Source organism: Helianthus annuus, chromosome 6, assembly GCF_002127325.2.
Source record: "Helianthus annuus cultivar XRQ/B chromosome 6, HanXRQr2.0-SUNRISE, whole genome shotgun sequence".
Classification (NCBI taxonomy): Eukaryota; Viridiplantae; Streptophyta; class Magnoliopsida; order Asterales; family Asteraceae; genus Helianthus; species Helianthus annuus.
In genome coordinates, this window is record NC_035438.2 from 93770860 (window position 1) to 93797007 (window position 26148).

Below are 26148 nucleotides of genomic sequence, written 5' to 3' on the forward strand. Positions count from 1 at the left end.
AGCCACACATTTGAATAAATGTGTGGCTAAAGGTCATTTATAATATTTTAAAGAACTTTTAGCCACATATTTTATTATTAATGTGACTATTGTATAGTAGCTCAAAACCTTTAGCTACAGTTTTATTATTAATGTGACCATTGTATAACACTTTAAAACCTTTAGCCACACTTTTAGATAAAAATGTGACATTTACTAGCCACAACTCGAAATGTGTGGCCAAATTTGACATATTGCCACAATATTTGTTTGATTCTGGTGACGAAAACACATCTTTTAGAAACCTTTAGTCACACTTTCAATTAAAATGTGACAATCACTGGCTACAGTAGAAAAGTGTGGCCAAATGTTACTAATTGTCATAGATGGTTTTTAATGACGTGGCTAAAAATAATACATATAGCCGCTTATAAATTTGTGTGATCAAAGTGTATTATTTGTTAGCCATTTATAAATTTTTATGTGTGGCTATAGCAAAACAAAAAATGTGGCTAAAAATTATCATCACAGTTAATTAGCTTATACATGACCATCTTTGCCCACAAAATACACCAAAAATTTTCAATTCCCTACTCACCCCCTCCATCAGGTTCATCCTTTTCAATTCCCTATCTCCCCTATTGAATAGTCCTAATCTGAAATTAAGAACCTTAGTTTATGGAGGAAGACGATGTCTTATGTAGAATCTGAGACCAGCGATTCAGGATGATTTGTCTTGCTAAGAAATCTGAAGACGGAGACGATGGATTATGTACATCTGACAGTGATGAATCCTGTAAAGAGAACGACGCTTCATTACCAGTTGTGTGTCCGTAGAAATTGCAGAACTAGGATGCTCTTTGAGGTACACCGTTATTGTGTAGGTTAGTAAGATGTAATTAGGCATTCGTGTTTTCATAATTTCATTTAAATTTCGTAGAATTGGTAGGAATTTGTGTGTTTTTAGCTAAAAAAAACATGAATAGTTCATTTTAGACGATTTGTATCATAAAAACCATTGCATAACTCTAAAGATGTTTTTTGGGATGGATAGAGTGATTGATTCTTGGTTTGTACAACGTCATGTAATCAGACCTGGTATTGGAGTCAACTAACATGAATTTATGATTTTGATATCAGAGGAAATCTTCGGGTGTAAAGGCAATCACTACTTCTTTGTGTATCCCAATCAAAATGAACACCTGATTTGCCGCCTCTAGTGCTCGCGAATGGTTTGTACCATGGGGATCAAACTCGTGTTTCTGTGGAGTATGAAGTGCCAGAAGGGATTGCAAAGTTGCCACCAGATATTAAATCACCGATAATATGGCTGCCTGAACATTTGGAAGATGGAGATGGCGATTCTGTACCCCTAGAAGCGGACCATATACTTGTTAAAGTTTCATGTGGCTATACATAATAGTTAGCCACACTTTCATCAGTTTTTTTTTTTGTTTTTGTTTTTTTATTTTTGGCGAAACCATAACAAATGTCATGGAAAAACAAACTATGTGTGACCAAATGTTAGATAATAGGCACACTTAAAATTACAAAATTTCATGTGTCTATACATAACCATTAGCTACACTTTCGTGATATCATTTTTTGTTTGTGTGACGAAATTATAGCAAAAGTCATGGGAAAAACAAATGTGTGACCAAAGGTTAGACAATAGCCACACTTAACATTACAACATGTGGCTATACATAACCATTAGCCACTTTCATGATATCGTTTTTTGTTTGTTTGACGAAATTATAGCAAAAGTCATAGGAAAAACAAATACGTGTGACCAAAGGTTAGACAATAACCACACTTAACATTACAAAAATGTTGTGTCTAGTAAACGTTTTTAGCCACACTTACAATAAATTAATGTAACTATATAATAGAATCGGCCACAATTTGTCACATTGTTTTTGTTTATGTGATGGAATAATAGTAAATGTCATGGAAAAAACAAATATATGTGACCAAAGGTTAGACAACAGCCACACCATAGTCACTTTGTTTCTTATTTGTGTGACCACATGATAGAAATCGCCATAAGAAACAAAATATGTGTAACCAAAGGTTAGACAATAGTCACACTTAAAATTACAAGATTTCGTGTGGCTATAAATAACCATTAGCCATACCACAGTCACTTTATTTTTTGTTTGTGTGTCTGTATAACATAAACAACCACACTTACAGTAAGTTCATGTGAGTATATAATAGAAACGGTCACACTTATAATAATTTATGTGACCGTTTCTACCCTTTAGCCACACTTACTGGGCAAAATGCTTGATAACAACAACCCTTTTTGCCATACTTTTTTTTAATTGATGTGGTTAAAACAAACTTTTTTGGTAATTTATGTGACTATATAGTAGTAACGATCACGCTTAAAGTAAATACATGTGGCCGTTGCTATCCTTTTGCCACACTTAATGGATGAAATGTAAGTTTTAACCAAAAAATGTTTGTACACATTAGTCACACTTTTATGTTCTACGACCACTAAAAAGTGTTTGTGGCCGTATGATACCTACGATGACTCGAGCTTTGGTCACACTTGACCATAAAAAAATATGTGAGGCGAAAGACATATAGTCACACTTTTTTTGTGTGGCTGTATCCCTATTTTGGCGTAGTGTAAACGGGAGGGAACCCATTTTACACCGAAATTGTCTCGCCATATTATCCACCGAATTGTCCTCCACCCCAACTTTGAACAAACTACTCTTTTTTAACTTTACTTTTTAGCCCGAGACTAAACAAGATGGGAAGGATTCTCTTCAAATTTAGGACATTCTTTTTAGACCAAATTCCTACGAGATGACGTCATCGGCAAAGCAAAGGTGAGTGAGAAACGGGCCACCCTTTGGAAAAGTAGTACCTGTCAGAACTAACTTTCTTGTTTATAAACAAATATTGATCAATTACAATAAAATTTACAAACTGGAAGTCATCATCAATCACTGATTATTTTTCATTAAATTCAAAAGATTCAATGTTTTACAACTCGATTGACTCTACAACCCCCCCCCCCCCCAGTTAATCACGTAAACAATTCAGTTCGTACAAGAGAATAGGTGAAGTGTGTGATAAATAGATCACTAACAGGTCTGATCTATTTATACCAAGTATGAGAACTCTGCTCAGTGATTGGCTTACATCACCTTGATAGTGACATTAACATTCCTAACAGAAAAGATTCCACAACTGTTACAAACATCTATGCAAATCTTAACATCTGATCTAGGCTAATTCTAAACACTGATAAGATAAGTATTGTTACATTGAGAAACCATTATCTCAGCTATCCTCTGTTGTAGTTGTCCAATCATCTGTTTGGCCAAACAAATGATTGGTCTTCTTCATCAGACCTTTGGCTTGATCAGGGCTTTGGTCTTCAACAAACTTTAACTTCAAAAGATGTTGTATCCTCTTGAACAGTGGTTCCAATTATTGATCTGATGTTTGTCATGATCTTGAATAGATATTCTGAATATGTGTTCAAGATTCACTATCTTTGGGGAAAAATTTCTTCAATCTTTTTCTTATTTCTTGTTCGTGGATCATGCTTTGGCTTTTGGATATCATATGTTTTTTATAGGTCCAACAATCTCCCCTTGAACAGATGATGCGCCAAAACAGATGTTTATTAGATCAACTTTTATTCCTCTTCTTCAACATATTCTTGATTTGTGCTTTGAATTGCTTTTCAAATCTTTCAGACAGTGAATCACCAGCATCCCTTTCGAGTGGAAGATTCAGTAAATCTTGCAGATCTTCAATTTTTAAGCTCAACACTTTTCATTAAAGTCTTTTGCACTTCCCCATTTTCCCTGACAATAGCCAATTCGTGGATGGCTTTGTATGTGGACCACTTTTGAATTTTAGAGGCAACGTGGGTTACTAGGACTGATGTTATTAGAAGAGGTTAAAGAATTTGCATTCCCATGACTTGCCCTAATAGATATGCTGGATCGGTATCAAGATGTTCATACATGATCATGTTCTTGATACCCTCATTTATAATGTCTTCTTCAAATCTTTTCACATCCTCTGTAGACATATCCTTTTGTCTTTTGAGATGGCTTCTTACCAATGAAGAGGATTGTCTTGTAGATGGAAGTTCAGATGTGATGGCGTTTGATCTGATAGGTAAGTCTTCATAATTAGGCTTTCTTGGGAGTAAGGGATCTTTGGCTCTTAAAGCTTCTAGCTTCTTGTAAGTTACTGTAACACCCCGAAAATGGGTTTGGTGATCAAACCACATTAGCACTAAGAGACGGGTAAAGTACCATTAGTGGTAAAATTTACCCGGTAAATATTAGGATTTAAATAATTAATCCTAATATTAAATAAAAGTGAATAAAAGATTTTAAGGTATAAAATGGATAAAAGGCTCGAGTTAACGGGACTTAAAATAAGCTTAGTCATAAATATTCCCAAACCCGCTGAGTTAACTAGGAATGTTTAACCTAGTTAATAAGCGGGGAATATTGTTGGAAATAAGTAGGTTGTGCCCTACTTAATTAACTAATCAAATTAGAGGGGCCAATGTTGTTAAAATTGAAACTTATATTATCAATTTTAATTAAAAACAAAACCCAACACCTCATTTGTGAGGCCTGGTCGAACAAGAACACAGGGGGCGACATATGCTCCCCACCAAACTCTAGAGCATGTCAAAATTTATCAGATTGAGGGTTCAAATCAGCTCCAAATCGATTTCCAAGCACGAATTAGTGATCACCTTGTTGAGAGGATCACAAGGTATGCAAAATTCTTGTATTTTGATTCATCTCAAGTTCTAGGTTAATTGTGAAAAAAAAAACTGAAATTTAGCTTGATTTTATCATGCATGAATGAAATTAGAAGGGATATGGTGTCTAGGGATGAACCCTAGGTGAAATCTTGTTAAAAGATTTCATGTTAATTATAGAGTTCATAATCACCATTGTAGGTGATTAATGAACTTGAAGAAAACTTGATAAACCCTAGAATTGATGATCTTGTCCTAGCATAATCTGAATTTAAGAGTAAAATTCAGAAATATGGATGTTAAGACTTGTGTAAAATTGTTTAATTGAAGTTAATTTAGATGATAATTACAAGTCATAAACTTGGTTTTGATGATATAAAAATCTGACCCGCTAGGTGTTTGATGAAACGCCTAAGTGAGGACTAAAATGCTAAAAGTTGGGTAAAAACGCAGATTTGATTATTATAAAGAATTATGCGTTAAAGCTTATGAAACAGGGGTTTAGGATGATTTAATGAAATTTATGTTGTATTGGTGTTTATAAACACCATACTAACTTGTATGAAAGAACTACTTGAACAAAAAGGGAAATTGTTAAGAATTCATACTTGATTTGAAGTGGGTCTTGACATAAGAATTAAACTCATGATTTATGATTTAGTTCAATAAGAAAGTAGCCAAAGATTCATAAGGTGTGAAAGTCATGATTTAGAATGACTAATCTAACAACCTTGTGAATGATGGATGATAGTAGGCGCTTAACAAGCTAGGTGAAGCTTGGGGAGAAAGCGGGTTGATCGAAGCAAGTGAGAAAAGAAAAAGCGTAATTCGGATGCAAGGTAAGTGTAATTTACACACTTATGTAGAATACTCGTTTATTCAATACGTTGTAAACGGATAACGATTGTTTTGGAAATATGGATTTTTGTTAAGATTACCTTGTAGTGTAATCTAATAATGGGGGAAAAGGACAAAAACGGAAATTGGTCAAATGTCGACTAGTGTAAATAAAGGTTAAAAGGATACTCATAGCGTAAGCCGAAATGGGTTGAATTTTGTAAGAAAAGAGTTTAAAGAAAAAGGGTATGTTAATAAAATCCGGGATGAATGGACGTATAAATTGGAAATCAAAAACGATGTTTTGATTAAATAGATAACGTTGGGCGTGTAGCCCAAACGGGTCGAATGGTGTTGATAACACCATTTGACAATATCGACTAATATGGTTGTCAAGTCTTATGCTAACAGGACCGATTAGCAAATCGGATGATTTCGTCACTATTGATTGTGTGATAATGAAAACAAGGTATGAATCGGGTCTACTTGTTGATCCGGGCAAGGTACGCATATTCATGTTGTAGTTAAAAATGCTATTTTGTTCGAATAAATGGGAAAGAGAGTCCTTCGTAGTAAAGAGAACACAAGCGACCAAAATGCCCTCGTTGGCTAATTGGAACAAACAACCTTTAAAAGTTGTTAGGAAACGAGTTTTATGATAGGGTAAATACTTAGAATAAGTATAGAAGCTGAAAGAGGTATTTTTTTTTTAGTCAAACGGCACTATTTGAGTTTGCCGTAAAATATTGATTCTAGAGGTAAAATTTGGGTTATGTAAGATCACCACAATAAAATCACCTTAAATACAGTCGAGGTAGGGTATTATAGGGTAAGAAATGTGGTGATGGAATGCTAGAAGCAATCGAAAGCGTTTTTAGGCTCGAAAGTGCTTAAATACCCTTAACGGGTCAAAATAAGCATCCAAGTAAAAATGGGTTTAATTTGAGTAATAAACCGGCGATTAGAATCTAATATGTTAGGTAACATTAAGTTGAAGAAGTATATGTGATATAAGGGTCAAATAAACACGTTTGATGGTGAAATCACAAACGGGTCGAAATTGGCAAAAAGGGGTAATAAACCGAAGAGTTAAAAGTCTGAAAATTTTATTATGTCGGATGTTGAATTTTAACTCCATTAGATGGAGAATTAAATTACGGACGCGTAGGAAAAAGAATCGCGTAAAACGGATCTATAACGAAGAAGTTATGGCCGTTTCCGTAAAATCCGGTCGTGTTGAGAATATGCAGCAACCAGCTGCAACAATCTGTCAAAAAGAGACCGTGGCGTAGCGCCACGGCCATGGTCGCGCGTGGCGACGACCTAATTTCTGAAAAATATTGATTTTTCTTGTCTATTTCGAATATTTGACCCGATTAACTTGTTGTACTTGTTATTTAACAATCAAAACTGACTTCTAAGTTGGTTTTGATCATAGGTGAATGTCGAGAGTGCACGGATGGAGATCAAGCGTCGAGCAAGAACCAAACACATGTTAAATGAAGCTTCCGCGTCCAATCTTGAGTTGTTTGCAAAAATAAATTATGTAAACATTTATAAACATGTACTTTTTGAAATGTTGTAAACTATGGGAATGTTAGCATGACAACTTGATTTCGTAAAGTCACATTTTAGCATATAAAATGTGTATCTTATTTATAAAAATCCAGATTTATAAGAAGGGCGTTACAGTTGCCCTGACTCATCCCACTTAGCCATTGATTGTATAGAGCCATATTTGGCAGCCACCAATTCTTCCTTCATTCTAGTAAATTCAACTGCTTTTAAGCCAACTGGTTTTCTTCCTTTAGCCCAGTCAGGAAGAGTGGGCTTGAATGTTGGATTGAGCTTTAACATCTCAATTCTAGTTATTTCTTCTGGAAGGGCCTTGTAGGATCGTTTTACCGACCGAAATGAGTCATTCAGAGGCGTTCTACTCAATATGAAAGGCGGAAACAGACATATTGAGTTTGATTCAGCTAGATATTCACTTTAAATGTCTTTCTGATTGATTTGACAAAGTTTTACAGCAAGACGACACTTCGGCTGCACTTCGGCTCCGGAATCATACACACATAACTGACTCAAACGAAATTACAGACCCACTATTTATAGGCATCCTAATTTCTCTTGAACTGGCTCAAACGAAATCATCTCACACGAAATTATAATTTCGTACAAAATTACATGGTAATTTCGTGTGGAATTACACATGTTCATTTCATGCGAAATTACATATTTCATGCGGAATTACATGATTTCTCGATTTACGTGCCCACAACAATACAAGACTCGATACAAGACGAAGTCGACAGACGTATGCACCAACAGACTCCCCCTCGGATGTTGACGAGTCTTCAGTATCGAGTCTTCAACGTCTTTATCAGTCTGTCTTCTCTTTCTAAAGTATCTGACAATGTAAAACTTCTTCAATCTTCTATTTTCTCTTTTCTTCAGCATCAACAAATAATCTCTCCTCGGATGTCTTCAGACTCCCCCTTTCGATATGCTGGGATCGATGTCTGGCTTTTTGAAATCACAAAGTCCTCAGGTATCGGAACCTAGCTCTCTATCATTCAAAATCAGGATCTGAAACCTGGCTATCTTGCACATTCTCTACCTCACAATAAATTTCACAAATTTAAAATTTGACAAATTTATAAATCATTTGCAGGTATTCATCCAGAATGATTTAACAAAGATAATTTCTGATGAACCACTTGTAAGCAAACATTTAGCATATTATCGTTTAAAAACACAGACTCCCTTTCACAAAAATGTTCATCATGTTTAGCACTTCAGAATTTTGAAAATCAGCTATTCAACACTAGTTGTCGAAAATCTTTTTGTATTTTTTCAAAATATTATGTTAAAACACACAAAAATCTTTTTGAAATTTTTGGTTTTAATGAAATGCAGTAAAGAAATATTTTCAGACAATATTTTTGTGAGTTTGTGTAAGAGGATCATATCAGATTATGAGACAAATCACTAACACCATTAAGCTTCAGACATATTAAGTTCTAAACAATTCACTTAGATTGTCAGTATACTGATCCACTTAAATTTCTACACAAAGTTCAACTGTTTCGAGATACGAGATTAATGTTTTAATGACATAAACTTATTCGCGTGTCCCTCCTCAGAATATACTCCTGTATCCAGACTTCTATATTAAGCCTTACAGGTGAATGTACACTAATGATCTTTGTAAACAGGTAAATGCGAAACCGTGAGAGCTCAGGCTAGAACTTCTGTTCGTACAAAGAGATGACGGCTCGTCTTTAGGTGTGTCCCATTTGGGGATCTTTTCTTCAACAGCACATGATTAGCATTTTGCAATGTTTCATCATTTTTTATGCTGAGGGCTGGCTTTATGATTAAAGTTAATATAAAGTATTATACGAGGACTAGGCTATTGCTCCCGCAAAATCAGAAATCCTGGTATAATACCCCAGATATCACCACGCACAAAGACCTAGTATGTGTAACATCCCGAAAATATGAATTATTAAATTTGCAAATTAGATTGCAAATAAATTTGTTAAAATAAACTAACTAGGAATGACACTAACCTAGTTAGTTGATTACTTATGAGTAGTAAGAGTTAAAACAAGTAAAAACTAAAGTTGAGGGGCCAAATGTGTTTAAAATGAAACTAATTTTGATAAAATAAAATAAATAAAACACAAACACACTTGTCTGTGTGTTGTGGGGATCGACCAGAGCAGGGGGCGAACCCAAGCTCCCCTAAAACCCTAGTTCATCACAAATCTCACAAATTGAAGGTGAAGATCAGTCCCAAAACGAAATTAGAGCCTGGATTTGTGATCCCCATCGTAAGAAGATCATAAGGTATGTGAAATTTGGTAAAAATCCTCTACTTGAAATTCTCATGAACATAGAGAATCTGAAATCTGGCTATGCATGTGTGATATATAGATGAATTAGGAGCATTGTAGTGTCTAGGAGTAAACCCTAGACAAATACAAGTTGAAATCATGTGTAATTTTAGTAAAATCCATGAACACCCTTCTAGGTGATTAGTGGGTTATGTAGAATTTGATAAACACTAGGAAATTGGATGTTGTTCTAGTGTAATTTGACAATTGTGAAGTGACTTCAGATTTTAGAAGCTAACAATTATGGAAAATGGGTTGATTGATGTGAAATTCGGGCTAAATGATAAGCTAGGGACTTGCTATGTAATCATGTAAAAATCTGCCCTTAAAGTGTTTATTGAAATGCCTCAAAGAAGGCTCAAAACTGGAATTTTGAAGTTAAAACGCCTAATTGTGATGTTTTGGCAATTATGCGATATGTGATTAAAAAGAGTTCTAAACGTGATATAATTGAACTCTATAGGAAAGGATATCGGAGCGTCGAGTGGACAAGCCGGTGGTGATTTGCGGTTGAAGGGCGTGCACTAAAGGTATGTAACTTGACCTGTTACATTAAGCAAATTACGGTTAAATTATGTGTAGTTACATTGTAGAAAAGTTATGGTGTTGATTGTAGCGACCATGATCGTTACTTGAATTAATAGGCATTCGAGTGACAAGAAATTGTTTGGTAGTCATCACATTGGAGGATTCCGCAAGATGAGCCAACGGGTCGAATAATAGTGTAAATTGTAATATTAGTGTTCTAATTAGTTAGCTATGGCGATGTAAATCACAAGAGCATTAAACCGTGGAATTGGTAAGGAAATGCAAGTGATGTTAAGTCCCGGATGATGGGCATAAGGTGCCATAGGTTCGCTAGTTAAATGGTAGCTAATTGTGTAAAGTTAAAATGGGTCGAATGACACTTAAGTGACTTTTATTCGTTCGACCCGAAAACCTAACTTTTGGTATTAAAATCATTATAGTTACGTCGGGATTGAATTTACAGACGCATAGGAAAAAGAATCACCAAAAACGGACTCACGAGTCAAAAGTTATGGTCGTTTTAAGTTGAAAATCTGAAATTCCGGAACTGGCAACAAGTGCAATTCACAAATCTGAACCTGCTGGAAAACCGACTCCCCCGCACCACGTGAGGGGAGAACAAAGCTTTGGCGCGACAGACGGGGCCTCCCGCGCCACACGAGGACCTGTCACGACACGCGACAGGGTGACTTTTATATTTTTTTTTATTTTTGCATGCTTGGGACTGTTTATACACTTCATATAAATGTCAAAACTAACATTTTTGGTGGTTTTGACCTTAGGTGTCAATGGGGATCTTACGGATGGCGGTCAAGCAAGATTTTGAAGAACCGAACACACTTTTAAAGCTTCCGCGATATTTAACTTTATAGACAATGTTTGGAATGTAAACAATTTGCTAAACAACTTATGAATGTCTGAATTAGTCATTAGTTGACTAATGTTTTGCTACCTATGAACTTTATCTATGGAACTTATATTATAATTTGGACGTCTTTTATAAATATATATATATATATGTATATATATATATATATATATATATATATATATATATGAATTATTATCAAATTCAAATAGAAATTAAACGGGTGTTACAGTATGTCAGAAAAAGAATCTTTCAAACAAGATTTCGGGGGTTTTTGCAAAGTTTCGGTTTCATTTTCCATGTTCATGCTTTGAGCAATGGCAGCCGGAGAAGTTGGGGATGTAGCAAACGCATTATAGAATTCCTCTTCCATGATTCAGTAACAAATTTTTCAAAACAGACACTTTCAAACGAAATTAAGTCTTTCAAACGAAATCTTTCAAGCGAAATAACTTGTTCAAGCAAAATGACCTGCACAATAGTCTTCAAACGAAATTAGAAGTTTCACACGAAATATATTTTCAAGAGAAATCATCAAACGAAATTTAATTTCATGCGAAATTATACTCAGATTCAAATGAAATTAAACTAGTTTGGAACGAAATCTAATTTCGTATGAAATACTCAAACGAAATTACTAATTTCGTGTGAAATTAGCAACAGTTTCAAACGAAATTAATCAAAAGATGTAATTTCGTGCGAAATTAAGAAGCAATTTCAAACGAAATTATGCTGATGTCATCATTTCGGTCAAACTTTTGTCAAATTGATCAGGTTTTAGCTCGATTTTAGGTCCAATTCTCTCAAGGCTTTCTTAAAACACTGTTTTGCATGTAATGTGTGAAATTCAAACCATTTTAACCATGAAAACTTGTTCAATTTAGAAAAGACGGTGTAGAAGTTAGAAATCAGATGAAATCAAGCTGAATTCGGTAGAACTCCTCCTCCTGAGCTCTGATACCACTTGTAGGATCGTTTTACTGACCGAAACGAGTCGTTCAGAGGCGTTCTACTCAATATGAAAGGCGGAAACAGACATATTGAGTTTGATTCAGCTAGATATTCACTTTAAATGTCTTTCTGATTGATTTGACGAAGTTTTACAACAAGACGACACTTCGGCAGCACTTCGGCTCCGGAATCATACACACACAACTGACTCAAACGAAATTACAGACCCGCTATTTATAGGCATCCTAATTTCGCTTGAACTGGCTCAAACGAAATCATCTCACACGAAATTATAATTTCGTACGAAATTACATGGTAATTTCGTGTGGAATTACACATGTTCATTTCATGCGAAATTACCAATTTCATGCGAAATTACATGATTTCTCGATTTACGTGCCCACAACAATATAAGACTCGATACAAGACGAAGTCGACAGACGTATGAACCAACAGGCCTCAACAGACCATCCAGTGAACTGAGTTCTTGAAGCTCTGTAGGGCTTGTTCTTCATGATGAAATCCAGATAGTCTTCCCTAAGTTTCTTTTTGAGTCTAGGGTTTCTAACTGGTCCTTGTGAATCCCTCTGACTGACATTTTTGGCAAAATCTTCAAGTCCATTGACTTTGGTGAATTATGTAGGCAAGATTTGCTGTGTCTCCTTATCACTCTTTCCTTTGCTTTGCTTTTGTAAGCAGCAATATTTTCAACCTAATGATGTGCTATCATTTCCTCTTTTTACACAAAAACTCATGTTTTTCTTTTTCTCATGTTTTTGTATCTTTTTCATTTTTTTAATTCAAAAGAGTTTTGTGTTTTTGTACTTTTTCAAGTTTTCAAATGTTTTTGTAGTTTCAAAATTTTTATTTCGATCCCCCTAAAATATAAAACATTTTAAAGAAAATTTGACAAACCGATGTAGACAGCTTTATCTCGCCATCCTTTATTGCTTCACATTTTCTGTTTATCTCACATTCACCCCCATGATTTACAAACCAATTGATTATAACGTTTTGAAACCATTTTTCAATCTAGTTTTATCATATGTTTGTTCAGCCGTGAGGGTTTCGGCGTATTCCTTTTAAATTTTCAAAAATTTTAACAATTTAAACCAAACACTTCCTGTTTTAACACAGGTTTTCTCCTCATGTGCCAGGTTGTTCTGTTATTCAGGTTGAACTTGAATTCTCTTCCGAACACCTGCACATGCAAATGAACTTAATTAGTTTTGAATTGGAACCCAATCCATATGGATTTGGGTTGACAAGATTCATCAACATAAGGAACCTTAGTCCATTCACAGTTTCATCTGTCATCAAACAGTTTCAAAATTTCTTCTGGGTCATTGAAAACCTTAGCTTTCCAAACTTGCTTCGGTTTTCCAACTGTTTGAAGAATAACTTTCTTTTCTACCATTTTCTCTTCTGTCCTCAGGTTTGTATCTGATGAAGTCGTTTTACTTGACTGATCATTCTTTGGAGAGCAAGACGATTCTTCAGAACTATTTTCTAAATACTCTCTCTATGGGTTGAAGCACACCTAAGGCATGGTACCAACGATTTGCAGGTTTTCTTTCTAGATGTGGTTTCAAAAGAAGTGCTTGTGACACATCAGTTTTCATATACCACCAGGGAGATAAAATGGCCTACTTACTTTTATATGTAGATGATATCATCTTAACCGCATCTACCGACACCCTTCTCCGCAGCATCATTAAATCACTGTCTACTGAGTTTAACATGACTGTTCTTGGCATGCTACATCACTTTCTTGGCATAGCGGTTCAACCACAGAAGAATGGCTTGTTCTTATCTCAGTCAACATATGCTGCGGACATCCTGTCACGCGCCAATATGACCTCGTGTAATCCGGTTAGCACCCCTGTCGAGGTTGGTTCTAAACTTAGTGCTACTCAAGGTGCTCCCTTTGAAGACGGATCGTTATATCGAAGCTTGGCTGGCGCACTTCAATACCTAACGATCACTCGACCCGACATCTCGTATGTCGTTCAACAAATCTGTCTCTTCATGCATGCACCATGTGAGCCCCACTTCCAGTTGCTCAAACGAATTCTTCGATACGTCAAAGGCACCCTTTCTCAAGGGTTACTTAAATTAACGGCCTACTCGGATGCAGATTGGGATGGGTGTCCAGACTCACGATGATCAACCTCGGGCTATTGCGTCTTCTTGGGTGACAATTTGATTTCTTGGTCATCCAAACGCCAACCTACTATATCACGATCCAGCGCTGAAGCAGAATATCGAGGGGTCGCCAACACTGTTGCCGAAACAAGCTGGATTCATAATCTTTTGCTCGAACTCCGTGTTCCGATCAAGCAAGCCACTATCATATATTGCGATAACATTTCGGCAGTTTATCTTGCAGAAAATCCAGTCCAACATCAACGTACCAAACACATTGAACTGGATATCCATTTTGTTCGGGAAAAAGTCCAATTTGGCACTGTAAAAGTTCTTCATGTACCAGCCGACTATCAGTACACGGATATTTTTACCAAGGGCCTTCCCAAGCATCTTTTTCAACGATTTCGATCCAGTTTATGCCTTCGCGCTCCTACAGTTCAAACTGCGGGGGACTGTTAGTCGATAATATCTCGCTATATTATTCGGCGCATATTTCGTACATCTTTTGTAATCTCGTATATTTTGTAGTAGTTAGAGATTATTCTCTTTCCATGTATAGTCCGTGAGATATCTCCCTTTAATGTATATTTATAGGTATGTTTATGATGAATACAATCAAGCAATTATATCCTCTTTCAAAATTTTTTTTGTCTTTATCGAAACTTCTAATTCAATTTTTTAAAATTTGTTCACCACCCAATGCGAAACTCTACTAGGATGTCACTTTCAAATCTTTAACACACTTCTTAAAAAAAATCAAACCACTTTTACTACGGTTCAGATCTCAAATCTAGCAAACAATTCAATTCATCTGCAAATATCGATCTGAGCAATACCAAAACAAATCAGCTGCTAATCGATCAACCAAAACACCATGTCAAACTATTTGTATCTTTTTCTTCGATGATTGATACACAGCCAATCAACTAGCTCCAAATACTCAGCACATACTCTTGTTTTTCTGTAGTATCGATCTCACTAAAACAATTCCCTTTTATCGAACACTTTCAGATTTCAACAATCTAGACCTTCAACAGTAAACATCGATCTTTGATGAACATACTACAACTTCGTATATTCTATGCAACTATCAGAATCTAATTTATCATTCGATATAACAACACTTCAGATTGTGATCAGATTCAAACTTGTTATATATGACAGAGATAATAGTATGTAATCAAATCAAATGACCTCTATACTCAGATTTCACTAAACGTATTGGTTTTCAACTGAAACTTGATCAAAACATTCCGGCATGAACAATATTTGATCCGAAACACCTCGAATCAGATCGGAATTTGTTCGAAGTATGTCGAAAATCAATCGGAATGATTCGATATTCGTCGAAATCACACAACAAACAGTCCGAAACCAATCTGCAATGATCAGTTTATCCGAAACAATTTTTTGATATGAAATACACCTTTTTCTTTGATAATCACAAATCGAAACACTTGGAATTATAATCTTTCTTCGGTACACTATGGTCTCAGATCTGATATATGAATTTCTTCGGAATGAAAATAGTATGTATGTGTTGTCATATGTGTGATGTCATCACAATCTTGTGATGACCTCATGCTTGTTGAAACCTACTCTCTTCGTATCGTGCCGTATCGTATACTGACCTGACATTACCTAACGACACCTAGTGAAACCTAGCGAAACCTCTGTCTGAAATGATACAGACTCAAGACTTTAAACGTTACAAACACAGACAGATTTTTAACTACGGACATACAAAATGCACTCACAAATATGTTACGAGGTGGCGGCGAGTTTGTTGTAATAACGCAGGTGTCGGTGTCGGTTGTGTTTGGTGCGGTGCAAACAACCATCAGAGTATTTCCATCAACTTATTTTAGTGAAAATGATTAAGTGTTTTTCCATACTTTTCCTTCACATGTTGTCTGGATCTACACCCTTCTCAAGTAAGTTCTTGTTTCACTATTTTTGTTTAATATTTTAGTAAGAAAATCAAGTATTTTGATGCAAAATCTTTGTGTTTTATGTGGATTTTGAAAATAGATAATGTGTAATTTGACTTTAAGATTGAAATTATTGGGGTACTAGCTTAAGACCCCGTGTGTTACACGGGTGGCCTTAAAATATATATATATATATATATATATATATATATATATATATAATTTAACGGTGTTTTCATAAATCTTTTAATAAAAGATTTGTTTCGGTATCTATACTATAATTTGAGACCAAAACTTACTTTAAAAACTTCTAGAAAAACAATAGAGTTTGGCTATAGATCGACAAACGTTGATGCACAATGAGTTGTGTACTATATAAAAAAAAAAGAGGTTTCATCAAGATTATTCAAAGAAAAATTTGATCCGTTTTCTGGACCGGTTAAGAAGTGATAAATGTAACATTTATATATATTCTAAGTAGAAATGCATATTCAAACGATTGTGTTTGATTTCAATGGAATCTTGACACCCCATTAGCCCATTTTGGTATCACTGCGAACTCATCAAGACACGCAACATAATTACTGAAACACAATAGTTTGATATATGCAAAACGCTAGTACTTAAGACTAAATAAATATAAATAAAAAACATATATTACTATTTTAGCCTTGTAAATGGAAAATAACTAACTTGCAAAACGTTTAAAGAAATATATATAAATGTTACTATATAAATTCCGACCTCAAATATATATAAATGAATTGGTGGATATAGTGATTTTTTTTTTTGACAAAGTTTAAAGATCATGAAGCAAAACACGTATGAAGTATATACTTGTGCTAACGAAATATATTCAGCTTCAATTATATCATGCCATCTAACTACACCGTACCTATCATAGAATAAATATGAAAAAAAAAAATTAGTAGGCTTTTATTTCTGTTAAATAATTTAATCAATAATGTAGTTAAATCCCTAGCAGCTTCTTCATCAGTTTTCACCAATAACTTTTCATCCTTCACAGAACTGTATCCTGTCCCAACTGGATTATTCTAATTTCCCACAAAATTATTAAAAAGTTTAGTACTTTATATTCATTTATAAATTATAAATTATAAATCTTGTAAATTTGCTACACATTTCATACCACAAATAAAAGATCTGCCTTTCTGAGCCATGTGAAGTTTCTTGGGTTATGATCAAATGGCACCACCTCACAAAAGTTTCCTATTCCAACCCTTGAACTACCCTGCATTTCATTCATCACAAAAAAATAGTTATAACTTATAAAGATTATATCTTTATCCTCTCTATACAAACTATAAAATGAGTTTTTTTTAATTTTTTATTAAAGATTTAAAATAAATAGAGTCAGAAGTACTTACTGGTCCACCTTACAAATTAGCCATGTATCAGTATTATGTAAATGGTGGAGAAACAATGATGTGTAACAATACATATTGATACGACATAAATCATCATTTGGGATTAAAGCATGACATTTACCAACAACAAATCAAACACATAAACCCAGTAATGTAAAAGAAATTGAAAGGATGCTAATGAAAAAAAAAAGGAATTGTAACTTTGTAAGCAATATGACACACCCATGTATCATACAATTGTTTTTTTTCCAGTAGTTATTTGACAAATTATCCCCTACTAAAAAGCAAATTAGTGACCCATTACTCAAGATCCACTACTTTTCTAATAAAACGTGACTTAATAAACAAACTGTGGCTGACCCGGCCCAGCTGCATAACCGTATCAAGTGGCCCGTTTGTTGAGCCCGCCAAGATTAATCCTTACAATATAATCATAACATTATACCACTAACAAATCTTTTTCTTAATTTCATTTAAAAATATCAACACATAAGCTTCACAAAGATGATTGAACAGTTCTGAATGTTGATTGATGGGTTAAATCGAGCTATAGGGGAATGTGTAACTGTTTTGATCTCACTGAAAATGTGTAACCGATGTTATGTAATCAAGGCCTTGCACAGTCCTGCAAAGTGGTAGAATGATGGATAAATTTCATTAAACTTGTGTTGTAATACATTTTTTAGAATATGCATATACTTTACCGACTCGGTAAGAGAATTGTCCAAAGCTACAATAAATGGCACAGATTCAAGATCTCTTACAATACCTTCGGCACTCTCCACATGGTTATAATTTCTCCTCTTCCACAATACCTTCGGTACTTTCCAATTCATAGATTCGCAGCACAACAAACTCCTCAATTGGTGTGCTTACTTGTTTTGACCAGCCTTGACCCGTTTGACAAACTTTGACCAAAACCCAAAGAGCTTCAAATCTGTCAAGAAAGGAACCCAAATCGGATTATATCAGTCTTGAAAAGCATAAAACAACAGTATGATAATTCAGACTCGTCCATACTGAGACTCGTCCCCAAATCACTTACGAACTCGAATTAAAAAAAGAGAGAATGGAAATTTATGATCAATTCAAAACACATGAACATGAAAACTTTATTCATAACTTCTGATCTAGTTTCCACATTTATAAAAGTTGAGAAAACACCAAAGTCACAGAGAAAAAAAAAGAGCAAGCAAACATCATACCATTCACTTTCCCACCAAACCAATCTACATAAATCACCAACATTCATTCATTACCTATCATCTACTCATATTATATTTACATTCACTATACACCATTTTCACACCCTTTCTCGGCGCATTGTTAGGCTTCTACGGTTACTCCAACGTTTGTAAGTCAAAGTCAATTCAGGTCAAAGTCAACGGTCAGCATGCTTTGCAAAGGTTATTAGTTGTGATATTAGAAGAACGCTGCTCTCGAATTGGACTTGTAGGCACACATAGCCTGCTCCTTTTGGGTTCGGAAATCCTCACATTAGATATTGCAACAGCAAGCGCATCGACTAAGCCTGAATCGTCTTGTTCTTCTGAATTATCATGGCTTAAACATCTAGATGTAGGGGATGAGTGGTTAATTACTGAATCACCATTAATAGTCAATTTTCTGGTCAACTCAAGTACAGATGTTCTAGTTGCTGTTGGTGAGGCAAATATTATACGCAGAACATCTTCATTGCCTACCAGATGCCAAGGCATATATATTAGATAAAGTACACTTAAACCTTTCTATCGTCATAGATTCATTGCCACTTACATTCACCACAGAAAAAAAAAATCAAATTTTAAACCAAAGGGTTGTTGACATCTGAAAAACGAAGGCCTAAAACTATCTTTATTTGACTAAATAAAGTCAAAGTCAGACTTGAAAGTCATAGATGTTGCATCATCTTAGTGAAGTTTTTTAAAAATAATAACTCAGGTTCAGATCATAGCTGTCAAAGGCACAAGGTGCTTAAAACGTGAGGACTCAATGGCATAAGCATTCCATTTTTGGGGTTTTAGACATGTTTTAGGCTTCTTTTGAGATAGTTTAGGCTGGTTCCAGGTCACTCGCCTTGCCCGAGGGCCTAGTTGCGCAGCCTATGAGCCTTTAACTAATCTTTGTTTGGTTTTTCTTTTTCTCTGTTGTTGAGATTGTAGCAAAACACTAGTTAGAGTTGATCAAAATTTAGTAAAAAGCAAGTGACTAAAAATCAGGATAAATCAATTTGAGGTTTGGTTTCAAATCCAAGCCGAGCCGAGCCAACTCGGTTTGTAATTGAGCCGAGCCCGAGTTTGCCCTAGCTCAGCTCGGCTCGGCTCGGCTCATGAACAGCCCTACGTGAACCTGATAAAACAAATAAATGTAATAAAATATTGCAAAAGTTAAAAAAAATGCAAACATATTCCCTGAATATATGTTCCACTAAAGACTACTATTCTTACTCGCAAAATGTGAATCAAGAAAGTTAAAAAGGTAAAATATATAACCTTACTTGAGTGTGTGATGAGGAGAAAAAGAAAGCTTCAAAAATATCACATAATTCAGGTGTTTTATAATCTGCAATAGCTTCAGATGGCATTCTAAGATCTTGCACTGTCAACCATGCCATGATATGAAAAATACTCATCCTGATACGTCAAGGTCAAAATCAAACAATGGTTATCCAAATGTGTCAGGTTAAAAAAATCGCCCAATATCTACAGTTAAAGTAAGTTAATTTAAAATAAGTTAATACACACCATTCTACAAACAAATCACTTGTTTTACCCAAACACTCACAACAGTTAATTGAGTTTATAATACTTCATCTTCATAGCCTCTTAAAACTAATCAAATCATCATCTTCAACTTCAAGAGACAAATTTAATCATCTTCAACTAATTTTTCATACAGATCTTCAACTAAATTTAAGCAGATTCAAACTCAAAAATAATAATAAAAAACAAAAACATTTTCTTGCAACAAACAACAAAAATCGATTAACACATACAACTACACATATTCAACAATGGTGTTGATCTATAAAAGGGGTCATTTTCTTAGCAACCTCCCTATCTTTCACAACAGCCAAACTGCAACAACATATCGACCGAAAACCTTAATAAAGGTAGTTCCTTTCATCCCAAAAAACATGGCAGTTTTAATCCAATGGGTATGGTCTCATACCTGATTCGTGAATCACTATGGCCCGTACTTTTGGAGACAGTAAAGATCATTATATCATACGTTGCAAGCGATAAAATCGGTGTATATTGTGGCCGGTAATAAGAAAGATCATCAATCAGAATCCCCTTATCTCCTTTGACTACATCATGTCTCGTGAATCCATTAGGGTTGTTTGGAGAAGTCACGAGCTCAATGTAGGGTTCTTTTTTATTAAACTCGTATGCATCACCCGCCCATTTGTGCAACCCTGACTTCAAGAAATTAAAATTGCCATGGGTATCCTGCATATTTAACAAATATGTTAAAACTTCAAAAAATAAACAAAAATTAACCCATACCTTAATATATTATATTAAGATATATTAATAATATACCTCCATCTTGTGGCTAGGTTGACTGCAAGAGACAGTTAATGTCATCTACATCAAGTAGCACACAAAGGCCGTCTTCAATCATGATTCTAGTTGCGAGCAACTGTTCTCGTTCCAACGGTTTCTCAGATCTTTCGGTTCAGACATGCTATCACCCAAACTGTGCTGCAAAAGGTCGGGCCAAAGAATTCACACCATATACAGATGGTTGAGCTCTCGGGGACACAACCAAGATCACACGTCCCAACATCTCATAACTATTAACACAGTTAAATATATGAGTGTAAAATAACTAATTAGAAAATTATATTCTTTCTTACCGAGTAAGGACTCCAATTTGGTAAAGGAACCATGCCAAATGCAAATATAAGACCATAAGCATCTGGTGAGTATAAACCATGTACTAATGGTGGCCTCGCAACCCTATAGCAGGCGGCTTATGTACCAAAAGCACCTGGCGCGTATGGACCAAGGAGCGTGTTACCTGCCATGAAACTTACATCAAGTCATTAAGAATATCATCTAAAACCGCAGCCAGTGGTTTAATCCACATTACTCACTAAATTATTAAATGAACCCACAAAACTAATTTTTACTAATTCGTATTACAAAAGATGATTTCAAAAAACAGAAATTTAGTCACTTTTTAGGAAAAAACCACCAAATATGTTAAAACTTCAAGAAATAAACAAAAATTAACCCATACCTTAATATATTACATTAAGGTATATTAATAATATACCTCCATCTTGTGGCTGGGTTGACTGCAGGAGACGGTTAATGTCATCTACATCAAGTAGCACACAAAGGCCGTCTTCAATCATGATTCTAGCTACGAACAACTGTTCTCGTTCCAACGGTTTCTCAGATCTTTCGGTTCAGACATGCTATCATCCAAACTGTGCTGCAAAAGGTCGGGCCAAAGAATTCACACCATATATAGACGGTTGAGCTCTCGGTGACACGACCAAGATCACACGTCCCAGCATCTCATAACTATTAACATAGTTAAATATATGAGTGTAAAATAACTAATTAGAAAATTATATTCTTTCTTACCGAGTAAGGACTCCAATTTGGTTAAGGAACCATGCCAAATGAAAATACTATAAGACCATAAGCATCTGGTGAGTATAAACCATGTACTAATGGTGGCCTCGCAACCCTATAGCAGGCGGCGGATGATGGACCAAAAGCACCTGGCGCGTATGGACCAAGGAGCGTGTTACCTGCCACGAAACTTACATCAAGTCATTAAGAATATCATCTAAAAACGCAGCCAGTGGTTTAATCCACATTACTCACTAAATTATTAAATTAACCCACAAAACTAATTTTTACCACTTCGTATTACAAAAGACGATTTCAAAAACAGAAATTTACTCACTTTTTAGGAAAAAAAACACTAACTAGATCAGAACAGCCCATGTCAAATCCACTACAGATTGTACCAGGCATGTCAAATCCACAACCGTATGGCTACATAATGTCAAATGTCCACCTTAATAACTGACAAAAAACAAATGAAACCCCAATAACAACAACCTGATAACACAAATGGTGAAATAGTGAAACAGTAACAAAATCAAACATTAGAAATAAGGTGCCAGTAAGAAAAAAAGTATTACCTTCCTTTTGGATTGGTTCCTTTTGCGGAACCAATAAAATGAAGTATCCATAGCAAGAATATCTAGATCATATAGTGACGTCACAATTCAAGGAACGATTTCAACAATTTTGTATCTTCATAATACTGAACCGTGTAAAGCAATTCTAGCTCAGGGCCTCAGGATTTTCACTCGTGCAGAATATGTGACAACCCTCACTAAAACAGGTATCCGTACAACTTAATTAATATATAATTACTGCTTAATTACTGTGCTTGCTTGAAATTGTGGATAAACTGCTACTTGGATACTAATACATGTACATACTTGCATCATACTCTATTTGCTGTCACTCTATTATTTACATACTGAACTCTAGTGACAACCTTGATGCACAAAAGCACAGTAGCACAATGAACGGATAACCCATCAAACATGCTGATATAGCCAACATCAGGCAGACACTGCCTCTAAGGCCTGTATGAGCCAGAGATAGTTACTACACTAGTAGTGAGTGTAGGGATACGAGGGTTGTAGAACTGCGTCACTAGGTATAAGTTACAGTGACCGGATGTGCCTAAAACGTACTCTAAGTACAAAGCTCAGTACTTTAAATAAAAATTCAGCATTAAGCTAACTAATAAAGTGCCAAAACATGAGAAAAATATTACTAGACGCTTTCCAAAGTGTCGGGAATAAGTTGTGTCACTAAAAATAGTATTAACGACACTTTAAATCTTGTTAAGCACTTTGACGGATCACTATCCAACCGAACAACCGGACTATACCCGGAACATGAAAATATTGCCATTAACATTGTTTCTCTTTTTTCTGAGCCAGTTAGGGTCTCCGAATACCCTAACACCTGCTATAATGCATAACACGCTAGTAACCGAGTTAACCTCCAACTTAACTTAACTTTACCTTAACTATTAGTTGAAATCTAACTAAGGACCCCCCTCTAACCGAATTCGGTCCCCAAGGGACACCCTTGTCCTATTTTTGATTAAAATAATCACTCTTGTCTAATATCAATTAGACATATGATCCTTTGGTTAATTGTGCTTATGTTTGTCTATAAGAACAAGTCTTGGTCCATCATTCATTCCATCACAACAAACTCAACAAAAACACTCTCTCCCTCTCTCTTGGTTCTCGGCCGAACACCACCCACAACCATCCATCCATTTTTGATTTCCTTCAACCCATTCCAAGTAACTACAAGTGACAAGGAACTCATACAAGGAAGCTTGGTGCGTTCGGATCGTGAAGGACCTCACCACATTGCTTTTATCCACTCATTCTTCGACTAGTTTCTTCCCTAGCCTCGAGCTAGTAGTAAGTGACTTCAAACACACTCTTGATCTATTCTAAAGTGGTTAAAACGAACTTTGTCGGTTAAAACTCATGAACTTACAAGATGACATACTAAAAGTTTACATAAATGATGAACATGTTGGTTAAAAGCAATGATGTTGTGTAAATCTTGTAAAACTTGTTTTGTTGTAATTATTTAGTGCCGATCTATGTTGTGGTAGCTCGGATCATCATCTAACCCGGATTAGTCATGTTCATGAATCATGACATAGAGTATGTTTAAGTGTAAAAAGGGGTTAAATGATGAACACTACCACTTACGAAGCATGAACTTGTGTAAAAACGATTTTACTTATGAAATAGTGTTCAAAACTAGTAGATCTACGGATCTACAAGTGGTATTTTCAAAGAACCAAGCGTCAAAGAAAACATATTTTAAAACCGGATTTTTCATAAACAAGAGTGATTTTTGTAAACACACAAGTGTGTAAACACTTGTGTAACACAAAGTTTCGACAAAAGAACTATTTTTGTGAGTGTTGACAAGAAGTTGTAAAGATGAAGCTTCTTTAAAAACAAGATTTTCAAGAAACTGAATTGATCCATACAAAGATTCACTAAGAATAACGGAAAGTTACTACATATTTTGGATAAACCGCAAGTTCATGTATTTTTGCGATTTATATCTATTTTTGACTTGTTTGGTGTTGAAATGTTGTTTGATAATGTTGGGAACATTGTTGGTTTGAATTTTAAAAGAAAATGATACGCTTGAAAGCGTGGCCACCTCCAGTTACAGGGGAAACTCTACTCTGGCGAAATTTTTCTAAAAACCTAACACTTGGAAACATTTTCACCACAAGTGTTATAAATGTGTTTTTAACTTGTTTTCAAAAATATAAATTTCGCCACGACTTTATTTACAAAATATCGGAGGTGGGATTTTCACAAAATAAAACTTGCTAAAATATATATTTAGTATATATATTTTCCGTAACATCACTTGTATAAATGTTTATGATTATTTTGTGAACTATGCAAATATTATTTTTAGGGTAAAAATAATATTACCAAATGTTAACGGTTCCAAAATAATACGAACACCTTTACGATAAATATTTAAGTTACCACGGTATAATTATTACCACTCAACCTCTATCCGTAACTTACGCGTTTTCGGAAAATACTAGTGAACGTGTATTTTGACAAAGGTATTATTTTGGAAAATTATAAGGATTAAAATATAATAGTTTTGGGAAAAATATTTATATTTTGGGAGTTAGAAATAAAATATATTTTAAGTGAGACTTAATAATATATTTCGAATTTTACGAACGCGCATGTATTAAAACCCCCATCCTTGGGAAGGAAAATATTTACCAAAATAATTACTAAGTGTAATTACGAAATAGTTGTCTAACTATTTCCCAAAAACTTAAACCTTAAGGCACGGCCGTCCGTCTAATAGATTTAGTACGTGTAGGTCGTCGCTCAGCGGTTTGATCAGGAGATTTACTTGGTAGAGACGCACCACAGTGAGTTCATGTCCCCCTTTTCTCTTAACTGTTTTCAGTTTTCTAAACTGCGGGGGTGAAATACATGTTACTATGTTTACGGATACTTTTATACATGGTATGGTTAGCGTAAGGAGGGTTACTACTTAGATCATGTGAGTGGGTAGGCGGAAACTTGAGGCCATTAATCCTCATTGTAGGACCGAGGGACAGTAGCGGTAGATCTATCTGGGTGTAGCGAGCCCAGCCCCAGGCCCAGCATAACGGACCTTGGGGTGACTTTGTACCCAACGCATAAATCCGCTAGGTTTGAGTCTTCCTACTTGCACTTCACACATATCAATGGCCTTGCAAACCATTGGTGATCTCTTTTTCCTTATTTGCTACATACCAGGAATTTTTATACTTACAAAGGTTTTATTACTCACTTACACATGAACTCGCTCAACATTATTGTTGATTTTTCCCAACTTAGATGTATTTCAGGGAACTAAAGATCTGGCGCGATATGTTACGTTTTCCCGCTGCATAAGAGTTATGAGGTCATCCAAGTTTAAGGGATGTGACTTTTTCCTGGACGAGTGACAGTTCTTAAACTGTGTTTATTTCATGTTGATGTGTGTGTCTTCTGAACAATGTTTTATGTTTCATGTTGTAGTTTCCGTTGCATGAGTCAACGCCGTAAGGCAAGGTAATGTTACTTATGTTTTAAAACTTAATCCTATGGATGATCTTGAATGGTTTTTATTTCATATAGCTTTGTTATGATTAAGTTATGGTATTAAGAAGTCACACCAAATTAACCACGCTTCCGCAAAGCCAGGGTGTGACAGCTTGGTATCAGAGCTCTGATCATAGCGAACTAGGATTCCTTCTC

General features: G+C 35.2%; 1 protein-coding gene and 3 long non-coding RNA genes across 5 annotated transcripts in view; 2 read left to right on the top strand and 2 right to left on the bottom strand.

The window, feature by feature from the left end:
- The first annotated feature begins 437 nt into the window (after positions 1 to 437).
- LOC118479847 lies at positions 438 to 1562 on the top strand. 2 transcript variants are annotated; one of them, XR_004861032.1, is made up of 2 exons: positions 438 to 863; positions 1120 to 1555. It is a non-coding gene; the product is annotated as an uncharacterized LOC118479847 (long non-coding RNA). The 2 variants fall into 2 exon arrangements; XR_004861033.1 differs by having other exon boundaries at positions 440 to 844; positions 1120 to 1562.
- An 11903-nt stretch (positions 1563 to 13465) lies between these two features.
- LOC110891565 (uncharacterized mitochondrial protein AtMg00810-like) lies at positions 13466 to 13990 on the top strand. The gene has a single exon (XM_022139269.1). The coding sequence runs from the start codon at positions 13466 to 13468 to the stop codon at positions 13988 to 13990; it is 525 nt and encodes a 174-aa protein (XP_021994961.1).
- Positions 13991 to 18124: 4134 nt separating this feature from the next.
- LOC118479848 overlaps positions 18125 to 26148 on the bottom strand; it is a 65193-nt gene continuing 57169 nt past the window's right edge. Inside the window, exon 5 of the long non-coding RNA XR_004861036.1 lies at positions 18125 to 18220. This is a non-coding gene — a long non-coding RNA (uncharacterized LOC118479848). The remainder of the gene's footprint in view (positions 18221 to 26148) is intronic.
- On the bottom strand, positions 18713 to 22622 carry LOC118479849. The gene is made up of 4 exons (XR_004861037.1): positions 22462 to 22622; positions 21893 to 22062; positions 19789 to 19924; positions 18713 to 18990 (listed from the first exon to the last, which is right to left on the bottom strand). It is a non-coding gene; the product is annotated as an uncharacterized LOC118479849 (long non-coding RNA).

Excerpts from the sequence above, each read along its gene's own strand:
- LOC110891565 (XM_022139269.1), top strand. The coding sequence starts at position 13,466 with ATGGCCTACTTACTTTTATATGTAGATGATATCATCTTAACCGCATCT.